This window comes from Opisthocomus hoazin, chromosome 6, assembly GCF_030867145.1.
Source record: "Opisthocomus hoazin isolate bOpiHoa1 chromosome 6, bOpiHoa1.hap1, whole genome shotgun sequence".
NCBI classification, from domain to species: domain Eukaryota; kingdom Metazoa; phylum Chordata; class Aves; order Opisthocomiformes; family Opisthocomidae; genus Opisthocomus; species Opisthocomus hoazin.
Window position 1 is genome coordinate 7,848,296 of NC_134419.1, and position 13,194 is coordinate 7,861,489.

Here is a 13,194-nt window from a genome sequence, read left to right on the forward strand (position 1 = left end):
ACTCTGTGGTCTTAAGAACATCGGATAGTAATACATTTCAGAAACAAAGAGGCCCTTACCTGCAACATGGACCAGTACTGCTCAGCGTGTGCAGACCCACTTGCTCATCTTTATGGGGAAATTATTAAGAAATTAGCTCATCTGGCATGGGCTAAGTGCACATTCTTTGAGAATACAGCCGAGTGCCTGCGCCCTGCTTCCAGTAAGGGTGTTCATTAGCCGAGTGACCGATGCTTGGGGGACATTTGGAGGGGAAGGTGTTGCAGTCTCATGAGAAAGGACCCACTGGATGGGGGCCAGGAGAAGCCTTGCACAAAAGCAGCAGTTTCCTGTGTTTGTTGACTTCCATTTACTGTTTAAATGGTGCTTGGGAAGCAACCAGGGACTTGGCTGTTAGCAGGGCGGTTGGTGGGGCAGTGAATGGGGCCTTGGGTCCTGTTCAGGCCGCTGTTGACTGTTGTTGCTTGTGTTCCACTCAGGAAGCGGGTGGTCAGGTAGTGCAGGATGGTTCCTGGTATGTCAGGTGTTGATCCAGAGATGATGAGGGGTGACGTGATTGTTCAGGTGATGGCCTGCAGAAAGTGCCTGGAGCTTCCCCTTGCTTGCATTACCTTGTGTGAGTCTGGCGCATACCCAGATGTTAGATTTACTGCACAAAGAACAAATACGTTCTGTGTGGTGTGCGCCCAGTGCTTCTCAAACATCCGAGAAGTACTAGAGTTACTAAGCATGTGCTATGTAAACATATTTCTGTGCAGAGAATCCTGGAGCCACAGGATCCGTATCTTCAACAGGTATTTCTGTTTAAATAATTTGTAAAGTATAGCAGGTATATACATTTACCCAGGAAATTTTCAGACATAGAAAGATGTTTTCAGTAATTTTAGTGATTATTTCATGTGTTTGGAAAAGTTGTAGGAGGCAGCTGGTAGCTGAGAGGCAGAAAGTCTGTTACTGCATAACTGTTGCATTTCTTTATGTAGACATTGTCCATGTTTCCCGCACGGATTCTGAGATTACTGGAGTTTGTTGGATTTTCTGGAAACAAGGTAAATGTGAAATACATATTATTGGTACATTCCCCTCACTCTTAAATTAAAAAATGGAGACAGGAGTTTCTCTCTTCTTCCCCTCGTTAGCTGTAACCCTCTGAAACACTCTGATTGGTATCACATGTGCACTATTGGCACTGATGCTTTCGTGCAGCTCAGTTTTCCTTTATATTTTTGTTTGAACTGTTACACTTCAAAGATTGTGATACCATTGTTCAATGAGGATACAGTTTTGAAACATGATAAAGGCAATGGCTAATACAGTGGTGTTGACGTATTTAGGTTTTTAGTTACTGGTCTTTTGGTGTATATTTGTGCTTAGAAATCCATAGCCAAAAGTGTATTCTTAGCCTTTTAATATATTATCGTACCTGATAGTTACTGTTGTTACAGCATCTGAATGTCCCTGAGAGGTTCCTGCATGACATCCAGTTGGGAAAAAAAAATGCAATTTAATTTCTTTTTTTTTTCTCCATGTCTTTAATAGCAACTAATAACTTGAGTGTGGCACCTAAATTTTCTTTGCCTTAAAGAGTAAGTGCTTTTTTGCCTAGAGAGTAACCAGTCTGACCTATGTTGTTTGTGCATGCAGTTTAAGGACAGAAGTTTAGTAACAAAGCACCAATAAACTTGCATGAGCCTGAGTTATTCTGCAGGGCAGATGCACAGAAAGTGCTTTGTTATTTTTTTGCGGATTTGTTGTTTCAAAATAGGGTACTAAATTGATGGGAATATCTTGGCCTTCATACCTTGCACCTGCCTTTGCCTCTCATACCACCAGAACATGAGATTCACTCAAAGTTGGGTTAAGAAAACACGGTCAGTTTAACCTAAACCACTAGTCACATTAATTTCACAAATGCTGGGTAGGGTAAATGTATGATGTCCTGCAAACACAACAAAAGCTGTATAAACAAGTTAAAACTTAACTGTTTTGTAATGCTTTCTATTTACAAAACAAGTTTCAAGGAGAAAAATTTTTTCTGAATCAGAGCTGCAACCTTGTGTGACAGGTGGATGAATGTTGTCACTGTTTTATTAGTTTACAGGAAGGATCTTTGATCTGAAAATAAAATACCTTGTTTAAAAGCAAGGAGCTTTTGCCAGAGCGTGAATTAGAACTTGGAAATTTCCAGGAGCTGACCAGGACCTGTTTCACAACCATTAGAGACAAAGAATCAAATAGTTCTACCTGTCAGTTACAAAAACAAATAACATCTAAAGCAAAATGTTCTGCTACAAATGTAAGGACAATTCACGCACCAGCAGAGTTCTGAGAATACTTTGCTGAATCCTTGTCTTATTACTGCAGATGAAAATTGTCCCTCTAATTGAACTTCCGTTGTTTTCTTTTGGCCCTGAGATTTCTTGTATGGCTATGAGTGGGCTGATATTTGTGTTGATGAGTCAGCTCCTGTTCCAATTTTTTAATAACTCGCTGAAGCGTGACCTAGATTACCATAAGTTTAAGCAAAAACCTGCTGTCTGCACACCATAAAAAAGGAGTATTTTCAACATTTTGATCCGAGTTCATTGATGGTCATTTATTTTAACATAGTAAAAAAAGTCTTTCTGCATTTAGCATTTTTGAGTCAGATGCCCATAGCCAAAAGCAAAATTGCAGTTGCATTTGGAATCCTTTCCAGTGGTGGTTTTCCAAAGCCTGCAGGAGGAAGCTGTCCCCGGCAGTACAGACAAGAGTCTTGAAGGTGGAACAGTGACAGAGGGGGAGAGGGAAAGTTTGTGTGTCGTGTGCTGTACCCCATCCAGAAGAAAGGAGTTTTGAATACATCTGTGTTTGATGTTGCAGTCTCTTCAATTCAGTGCTCGTGGTGAGCGTCAGACTGTGCGAAAGACAAGAGAGCCGTGGTTAGTGCCTTGAGCTGTTTACAGTTTGCCTGAGAGCGCTACAGTGCACTGGAGGGACAGCTTGCTTTTGGTGTGGGTCATGTGTTTATTAAAACTGGATATCAGATTGCATTGCAATATCTTCCACAATACTAATCTGCCTTGAAGTCAGCAGATTTGCCCCTAGGGACGTGTCATGTCTGATAGTAAATGAGGACATGACCAATGCTCAATTACTTCTTAAACCATTTGTGGGTACTGCGGACAACATGATCAACTTAAGAGCAGTCTGGAGTCTCAAAACAGTAGGTAGGATAAGATAAATAAAGTATAAAAGTAGCCTGAGGCCACATTTGTTCCCTTCCACTCTGAGATGTGCCATTCTCCCTGTTCAGGCTCCTTTTCCCTGTGTCCTTAGTCAAAATACGGGCGTATTGGTGTTTAATGGCATAGGCCCTGTGTTTGAGGTTCAATGTGTTTTTGACCAATTCGGTGAGAAATTTTTTGTGGGCAAAGGTATCTATTCCACACCCTCAGGTATGCTGTGCTGGGGAGGCGTGTCTTCCTCGCTCCCTGGGCAGTAGGTGGAGTATGTGTCCCATCTGGATTTTTTGTGTTTAATGATAACTAACTTCTGGTGTGAGATCGGAAGAGTCCTTGCCCTGTCTCCCGTATAACGTTGAACCTTCTTACTGACCTCTCTGCCAGGTCTCAGGCTAATATTTACCCTTGTTCCTACTTTCTACATGATTACAAATACTGTGCTGCTAAACTGTAGAAAGGTTTGACAGGAGCTCACCACATGTTAAGTGCAATTTGTCAGAGGGTCAGATGACAGCATGATTTCAGGGGAAGGCAGGAAAACTTTCAGATAGAACCAATTTATTTCAAATTATACTTTTTGATGTGGGAGGACGTTTTTCCCAAAGCAGCTGAACTGAAGAGTATTTTTGATGTCTCAGTTTGTAATAAATTGAATTCCAGTTTCCCACTAAGCATCTTTTTGATCTGCATTTTGGTCTTTTCTGCAAATTTTAAGTTAAGGTTAAATCTAAAATTATTTCATGGGATACATTCAAATGCCCCATGTACCAGTTTATTTAGTCTGTTCTTCATAAAAGCTGTTAATATTATCCATCCTCCTTGCTAAGCCTGAGGTAATACGAGCAGGTCAGCGGACATGAATGATGACATTGCTTTGCTTTCGTTGTCAAGATCCCTAATTAAAAAGGAATGATTTAAAAATATCATTCAAGAGCTGTTGCTTCAGGGAAGTAGATGGATTTTAGTCAGTGACAGCTGAAATAAATATGAACCATTCTTAACTTTGTCTGATAATGGTTTTGAGCATTGTCCTTGTTCATCCTGCACTCATTGTGGGGATCCCCACTGCTGATGTCGGGACTCCTGAATGGCAGAGCATTGGGTGGCTTGGAACAAAGATCACATCCATGAGATACTGATGTAACGTAATGTAGTGATAGTCTTGGGAATTAGGAGATAGTGGGATGGTATGAGCAACTTGCACAGAAAGGTGAGGGTTGTTGTATTGGATCGCAGTTGTCTAAAAAGTGTCATTGCTCCCTGCTTTGCGTTATACCTGATGCCCTTCAGAGTAACTTACATTTTATGTGAAAACAAAAACTAAATGTGTTAAGATCATTTAAGTATTTTTGAGAAATTACGAGCTCTTGTTGCCTTGGCATCTGTTTTATATTGTAGCAATGTGACCTGTAATAGACTTTGTTCGGAAGCTCGTTCGTGGTGTTCTGGGGTTGCTCATATCACCTGTGGCATAGGTGTGGGAGGTATTTACGGGTTATTTATGGTTAGAAGGTGTGTACTGATGATTAAATATAATATACTCGCTTAGTGACTGGCAGCAGCGAGTGTAGTTTGGTAGTGTAACTACTTCTTAGGCTCAAGTAGTAGCTGCTTGTGGTTTAGTGCCGAGATGCTCAGTTTGATCCCCAGTGGGGATTAGGTGGGTGTAATAGCATTGCCCAACTCATGACACCTCACATAGCTGATTAGGTTTGCTGGCTAATCTCCGAAGGCTCCCTGTGGAGAAAGAGTAGGTGCTTGAAAAGGTGATTCACAGTGTCTGGCCTAGGCTGCTGTGCTGAGTTGTTGCTTGGAGGAGAGCCTCTGTCTCTGCCAGCCGCAGAGGGAGCCTAGGGAGGCTGGCTGGCTGAGCACGGTATCCGAGGCTGGTTTCCCAGTGACACCCTTCATTATCCCACTTTCCTGGGGATCTCGTCACAACAGAAGCACTTTGCAAGAGGTTTTTTGAGGAGAAGCAGCTTTGTTGCTGCCTTTTCTGAAAGCAAGTGTTGCAATAAGAGTAACAACTGCTTCTAGACTTCTTTTTTCAGACTGTGTCTACGGTTATATTGTTACTTCAGTATAGAATGTTTGGGGTATTCAAGTGGCAGAGTGAAAAGTAAGCATTCTTTAATACCTGTACTGGACAAAATAGGATTATGGACATACCACAGAGTGAACTAACTTGCTTGGTGAGCTTCCCATAGCCGTGTGACTACTTGGTTTAAGAATTTAGTCTCAAGTATGCCAGATCTGCAGCCCTCTTCTGATGCATGGACAGTGTTCTTAACGTGGTTACTTCACAGTTACTGCTTTCGAGGAAGCAGTCCCGCACAGGTTGGGTGTGGGCTGCGTTCCTTGTTCATACAGATGATAACTTTGTGTTTGGTTGTATTAAAATACATTTTTGGGACTAAAATACGTGAGATCAACTTGACAAATAATTGAATTATTCCATATGGATAATATAATTGGTTTCTCTATCCTTCTCAGTGCTATTCACAAATGTGATCAGCACCCATTTTATATGTATTTTTATAATATATGGAAGACGTCAAACATTGTGAGGCCTAGTACTGGTGTCAGTAAAGGCTCAGTGAAATATTCAGCCTGAAGACTTTTCACTTGAAAAAAAATGTACGTAAGAAATCTACTTTGGAATTTTTTTCTGCCCAAATTAATTCTACAGGATGTTTTGTCTTACATTTACTTTGCAGTACTACAGAGCTACTTTTTTGTTAATTTCAAATATTTGTGGTTTTCATCTGGGCAGTTTAAAGGAGCAGAACATATCATATTTTGTTCATTATCTGTATTAATCAAACTTTAGTTCTCAGCAGAAAATGAAGCTGGCTTTATTTGCCGAGTGCTTAATTTCCGTTAAGTTACTACTTTTCAGTAATGATTCTACTATCTTTTGATTTCTTCTGAAGTGACATGCAAGTCAGTATTTTGATTATTTTGTCCAGGCTAGGTGTCATACTAATTGACCCGCAAATATGTGTTAATGGTACATTTCCCTATAACAGTAATTAATGTAATAAATTAGGGTTTTTTTTAAATGTAAAATAACTGTATTTATGTGAAAACAATTAACCACACTAGTTGAATGAAAAAGTACACGTGTGATGAAAACTAGAACATGCTTACAGGCTTCGGGTCACAAAGTAAGCGGTAAAGGTGAGGTAGCATAACACCCATCTGTGGGCAAGGACATACATAAAATGAAAATCTGTGTTGAGATCATGCTGTGAGTGCTCTCTCTGATACCTTCTGCAGTGGCTCCGATAGACATCCCTCGGGGTCCCTAATTATAGCGTAGCTGGTTTGAAAGGATGTCCTTATAGTCACCTACATCGTGTTCCAGTAACTTTCCGTTGCAGTCACAGTGTAACTTTTAAGCAGAATTTTCCCCAGCACACAGTGGGTGTCTTACCATGCATATTAACTAGCAGGCAGATCTCATGTTAGTATGTTTGCATATTTATATTCTTGCTGTTGATATCATGGAGCCAGTCCTAGAATGGGCTGCTAATTGCTGTTGCCTCAGGAGCTTAAATCCTTAAAATCGATTATCCGTCATGCTCTCATTTAATATGAATGCAGCATTACACTTGATTGTTCTAGTTCTTCCCAAAGAGAACAGAAATATTTTTCCTTTCACCATGTTTTTCCACTGATGGTAGTGGGCCAGCATCATTGCAAAGCTCCTTTTGTACTTAGGATACTTAAAAACATCCTTTTGCCCTTTGCCCTGCTAGTTCCAGATTTCTTTTTTTCTTTATATCTTTAACTTGCTTGTGCAGTGAATAACAAGAAACATGGATACACTGCACAATGGCAGTATGTGTTATTTGCCTTGCACTTCAAAACCCTGTGTTTTTTGTTTCTGGAATGCTGTTTAGCAGCACTTGGCTGATGGTGATAAGTTGTCTCGCATTCTCTTGCATTAACCGTGTAATAAATCCCAAATTGCTGCTCTGTCATCAGGCGTACCTCCATGAAATACTGTTAGATAACTTCAGATGTGTGTTTTTATCTTTGGTTGCTATGTCAGCAATGTCTGTCAGTGCATTTTGTGAATTTGGTGAGCCAGCAATCTGCAGATGACACTGCAGAAGTTCACAGACTAGCAGAACACAGCTTGGATTCCTTTCCAATACTTTGTCCTACTCGCCTCTCTTTGCACAGGAGCATGGTCTGCTGCAGCTTCAAGAAGGAGCATCGTCATACAGCTTTAGGTCGGTGCTGTGTACCATGCTGTTGCTTTGCTATCATACTTTCATGACCTTTGTGTTAGGTAAGATTGTTTATAATAACTCTTGGATTTGATTAGTTCTTGTGGGACGCAGAGGGGGAAAAGATGATTCCATCACCTGTTTGTTGGTGAATTGTTTGTTCATGACCAGATTAAAGATAACTCATTTGTGGGTGATTTTACAATACACATCATAACTGAAGAGAGCATCTTAATCTTCAGGATGGAGGTTTGTTTGACACATAAGAAGGGAGAAGATTGGGATAGCAAAGGAAGCTGTGAGAACTAAATCTGTCTTCAGTAGCCAGGTGCATTATTTGGGAGGTTAAAATAATGGCTGTAAGTGATGACTTCCTGAATATTTTGTTCGTGTTTATACGTCATCTCTGACTTTTTTGGGAGGTGATAGCTTCCTACTGAGATACACTTCCCTGTTATCTTTTGCTAAAGCATTCTACAAAAGATGTTGGGCTGTGCATAAGTGAGTTTTCAATTCAGTAAGCACAATGTTGGTCAGGTCTTCCTGCTGGCTGGCTTAGTGCAAGACCAGCCTGTACTACACCTTACTTATCAGGGAGAGGAACTTAAATATTGGCCAGATGAGGATGACTAATCAATACTTTGCATTTCCCTTTTTTTTTTTCTTTTTTCTTTTCTTACTATTTTTATCACTTGCATTTTTATGCATTCTAGGGACAGGAAAAGGAAATGTTGAGGAGGCAGAAAGACTACTTAAGCCTTACTTGGCTCGCTATCCAAAGGTAAAATGAATCATAATTTAGTTTGGTATGGTCGTTTAATGTTTTCTTGCCAAATCTAGACTGTATGGTCAGCTTGAAAACTGTTATAGAATACTTGTATTTTTATTATTATTTATTACAGGGAGCCATATTCCTGTTTTTTGCAGGCAGGATAGAAACACTAAAGGGTAATATTGATGCGGTAAGTAATCCTTTTGCTCGTGGGAAAGTAAGTCTCAAAAGCTTTAGAAAAACTCCTCTAGGAACAATGTTTCCTTTTCGGCCAGTGCTTCCTGTGGCTTTGGCCTATATGTCACTTACAGTTTATGAATTACAAATAGGAATTTTGAACACTATTTTGACTAGCCTGTTTGACCCGCTTTTTTTGCTACCCTGCTCAATTTCTGGTGATAGTCTAGTCTGCCAGTATTAATGACACAGTTTTCTCATTGTCTTTCCTATCCTGAAGCGAGCTGTATCTTGAATAACATCCAGTGGTAATCCTTTGCCTTCAGTCTGAGTGGAGGGTCATACCAGACTTGAAAGACTTAGGGAGGTGAAGAATGCGTGTCCAGAATACTCTGAGAGAGAGCATCAGCTGGTGTGCAGTGCAGTACCTCCCTTGAAATCTTTGGAGCTGCAACAGTAAATGTCAGCTGAGCATCTGTCCTCTGACTTTAGCTTCCTAATTTCTCTAGACACAAACATTCATTTTGCCTATGCTTAGGGCTTAATAGAACTTCCAAGAATGGGGAGCTCTGTGGCAGGGGTAAACTTGCTAACACCAGGATGACTGTGGAGCCAAGGATCTCTTGTGTGAAGTCAACAGACGTGACTTTGGGGAATATTTGGCTGTTAATAATTTGGAAGTTGCAGGAGCCATGCTGGCAGATCATGGAGCCCCAGTGTCTGTTACAGCACTGGTGTATGTGCATTTACACATAATTAAGGCAGTGTTTGGAAATCTCTGTGTTCAGGCAGTTAATAGGTATGAAGAATGTTGCGAGGCTCAGCAGTACTGGAAGCAATTTCATCACATGTGTTACTGGGAGCTCATGTGGTGCTTCACCTACAAGCGCCAGTGGAAGATGGCTTTCTTCTATGCAGACCTGCTAAGCAAAGAAAACACTTGGTCAAAGGTAAGTCAAGTGGAACAGGAGTGTCTGTTAACTTTCAGTCAGACTGGGTTGAGTTTTTGTAGCTTTGAAGCTTTTGTGGCTTTGAAGATGAAGATGGTAAAACGAAACCTAGTCTGCTGTGGCTGTTACGGAACAATGTGAATTGCAAACATTCAAATCTGAACAGATTGTGGGCAGACAGAAATCTTTTGGGCCTGACTTGTAGGTGAAGAACAGCTTGTTAAAGATGTTCTGCTGTGTATTGACTGGTTGTGTCATCAACACATTGCAATTAATGGCGTCAGTTGCCATTATGGATATAAGCTCTTTTGGTGATGAGTGAGGCTAGCCGTGATGGTGCCTCCAGGATAATAAATATAATTAGAAGAGGCGCCTTGCCCTGTGTGTCTGAAAGGGAGGAGCTCTTCCATCCAGAACCCTGGTAGCTGTCTTCCCTCTGTCTTCCCCCGAGCCCCAGGGAAATCTGTCAGAAGGGATTAAGTCTCACTGGGGAGGGGTGTGGTTGATTGGAGCTTGATTGGCTTGTTTCTTCTTAATGTGATCAGACTATGAGGGTGGGGGGGTATCTGTTTTCTCTACTACACCTTGTATGTACTGGCCAAATGGAAATAAAACCAACGTAAGGTCCAAGCAGCCAAGGGAGAGCAACTCTCTCGGTGCTCGCACTCGGGTGAAAGCTGCAGGACGGACCCCCTGTACCCCTGGGATCCCAGCAACACGTTCAGCCAGGCGCATTTGTCTGAGGAGCTCCCAAGGGACTCCCGCAGCCAGGGGCTGCCTGGCTAAAAACTTTAATATCCTGAAATGCTGTAGGATTAATATTAACATGCATCTTTTTAAACTGTGTGTACAGTTTTATACTATGTTGCAGGGGCCTAAGAGAAACAGAGAAGATGCTTCCTATTAATATGTACTCTACAGTGCAACGTGATAGCAGCAAACTAGTAACTGCATGAGCTAAGTGAAAGATGGTCACGTATATGCACTGTTAGATTCCTGTGTAAATAAATAAGCACAGCTTAAAATATTCCAGGAAACTGCTGAAACTTATGGTTACCGTAGAGTTCTTAAAGCAGTGCTCAAGAACTCACCAATTGTTATTCTCTCCTGTTGCGAGAGTTGTAATGTCGTCTGCTGCTTTCCTTTCCTTGGTTGCTGAATGTATGATTGCTCAGGAATCCCTATGAAATCAGTACTTTTCGTAATCTGAAATCATGAAACCCTTCAAAAACTGTTTCATGTTCTCTAGAACCTAATATTTGGGATATGCTACCAAGTTGCGATTGGACACAGGCTGTATAGTAGTATTTTTTTTCTCTGAGCGTGACCTTTTCACAAGTTTCATAGCGTGTATTCCTGAGAGTAATAAAAATTCACTTTACGCAAACATGACATTTGTTCTTGGAATGTGGGCATAAACTATAAGCTGATACAAAGTAAACAAAGACATAAGTGTTAAAAACAATTTCTGTATTCCACTTTCTAAAATACTTCTCTCCTGCTTAAAATTTCATAAGCTAATGTCTGTCTGTGAGCAAAAGCAGCACCTTCTTCCTCTGTTGCTGTTTTGTGCTTTATATCAATAATGGTGATGCTATAAATTCATTTTTCTGTACAGATATTCTTGATTGCATTTGCAGGCTACTTATATTTACATGAAAGCTGCTTATCTCAGTATGTTTGGACCAGATGACTGCAGTCCTTTTGGAGACAGCGAAGTTGAATTATTTAGGTAAAACTTGCTAGCTCTCAGTCACAACAGTTTCCTGTCTTTTCATATCACAATATTGGGGGAAGAGAGGAAAAATTATTCATTGTGCAGTTGGGAAGATCTGTGCAAATAGCATTGGATTGGTAAGAAATAGCAGAATGAAACATACTCTTAGACTAAAGTGGACCCTGAGTTCAGCCAGCAGATTTCTACTGGCCTGGAAATACTTCAGAGACAAGATATTAGGTCTGTCAGCCATACAGTGGCTGCTGCGGTTGCATGTAATATTCACATTCTTTTTCAGTTGTTTCCTTTAATCAAAATGGCATGTAAGATAGGAAAGCCTTTAATGGATTATGCTACAGGATGTGTGCCTCCGTAGTGGAGACATCAGTACAACTTGATTCTTGGGTTTTGAGTCTAAAAGGAATAAGAAATAGTTAAATGTGCAAGTGAATATATGCATTATTAATACAGTGAATTAGCCTGATTGTAATGTTTAAGCTCAAAAATGCTTAAACCTTACTGGGCCAAAGAAAATTAATTACTTTGATTTTTACAAATTTTCTATAAAATCTAAATACCACTTTTTTATGTGCTTACAGTATACTGATACTTTTCAGGTTTTCCATATGTTATATAATCATTACAAGTAGATTTCACTGGATTTGGGATCCATTACGAAGTGAATCAGTTTGGTCTCTGGGAGAATGGGAGGAACACTGACAAAAGATAGCTTGCCTCTTCCTTAGTCTGTGAAGAGATGGGCCTTTTAAAAGTTAGGTGCATCATCTAATTTATTGTTTGGGTGGGGAAGAGTCCCTCTTCCTCCTGCTTGATTAAAGAGGAAGCCTAGAGATATACGTGCCCTGCATAAAGACAGCTTTTATGAATATGTATTGCTCAGCTTCCTCAGAGGTAGCAGTAGTCCGTGTGTGACAGCTTTTTTAAGCTCTCTTTGATTTGGTGGGGTTTTTTGTTTGGTTGGGGTTTTTTTAAGTTTGACTGTTTTTCTCCCAAAGGTTCACAGAGGAAAAATTCCTTACATTTTCCTTTAAACTTTCAGGATTGTTCCCAGTTTGAAACTGAAAATTGCAGGGAAATCACTGCCTACAGAAAAGTTTGCAATTCGGAAAGCTCGACGTTATCTTTCTTCAAACCCCATTCCTTTGCCTGTTCCGCCTTTGGTGAGTTAGAAGTACCCCTCCCCCTGCTTTTTACCATTTTTTTTAATTTATGGAAATAAACCTGAGATAATTAGAATAGTATCTTTCCATGTTTCTAAGGTAAAACCTCTGCAGGAGACTGGAATGTTCCCAAAGCAAAGCCAAATGAATGCGAGGAATGCTGTAAAACTGGGGCATGCACCAGCCACAGGGAACTAAGCCAGCTGTTTGTGACACGTAAACGTGTTGCATGTGTAACTCATTATTCCAGCTACAGACTACCATGCCCCTAACAGCTTTCTTTTGATTCCCTTTTGAGGAACTTTGCCCTAGGTCTCTGCTGTCATGTGTCATTTACTGAGACTACTAAAAGAGGACTTTAAGGTACAAGTTAAGGAGAGGAAAAAAAAAATCAAGGAAACAATGCAAGAACTGGGGACTGTATGTAAGCATCTATTTGATGTGCCCCTGAATGTTTGCAATTTGGTGTTCTGAAGAGCAACTCACGGGTGCTGGAATGAAACAGCCAAATCCTTTAGCCACTCCACAAAACCACTGAATGCTGTTGATTTTTTAAATTATTATTAATTTTTAATTTTTCTGCCTAACGTGCTGGCCAGTTCCCCATGGCCAGATGAGAACAGCTGCATAGGGCACCCACTGCTGCACTCATGGTGCACTCATCAAAATCTGTCTGCAAAGGAAGCGTGAAGGAACATAAAAGTATTTTGACTCCGCAGCTTTGTCAAGTGCAGTGGTGTTAACATGTGCGGTGCTTTGGGCTGTTGTGTGTGAGAAACAGATGGCTAGTTACTAAATATTCCGTAAGAAAATGCCTGAACAAGGAGAGCCTCTTGGAGACACCAGTGGGTAGTCGTTTCTCAGCCCACCAGCTGGGTGTGTGACACGGTGCTCCTTGAAGTGATGTAGTTGTTACAGCACGGCGTGAGTATTCA

General features: G+C 40.7%; 1 protein-coding gene across 2 annotated transcripts in view; it reads left to right on the forward strand.

Moving 5' to 3' along the window:
* TTC39A (tetratricopeptide repeat domain 39A) overlaps positions 1-13,194 on the forward strand; it is a 210,724-nt gene that overhangs the window by 26,134 nt on the left and 171,396 nt on the right. For both annotated transcript variants that reach the window (XR_012764384.1, XM_075424515.1), the window contains exons 8-14: positions 984-1,049; positions 7,416-7,524; positions 8,176-8,243; positions 8,365-8,424; positions 9,200-9,361; positions 11,002-11,093; positions 12,139-12,259. Coding sequence is in view for 1 of the 2 variants with exons in the window: in XM_075424515.1 (XP_075280630.1) it covers positions 984-1,049; positions 7,416-7,524; positions 8,176-8,243; positions 8,365-8,424; positions 9,200-9,361; positions 11,002-11,093; positions 12,139-12,259 (678 nt within the window). In the remaining variant the exon portion in view is untranslated. The remainder of the gene's footprint in view (positions 1-983; positions 1,050-7,415; positions 7,525-8,175; positions 8,244-8,364; positions 8,425-9,199; positions 9,362-11,001; positions 11,094-12,138; positions 12,260-13,194) is intronic.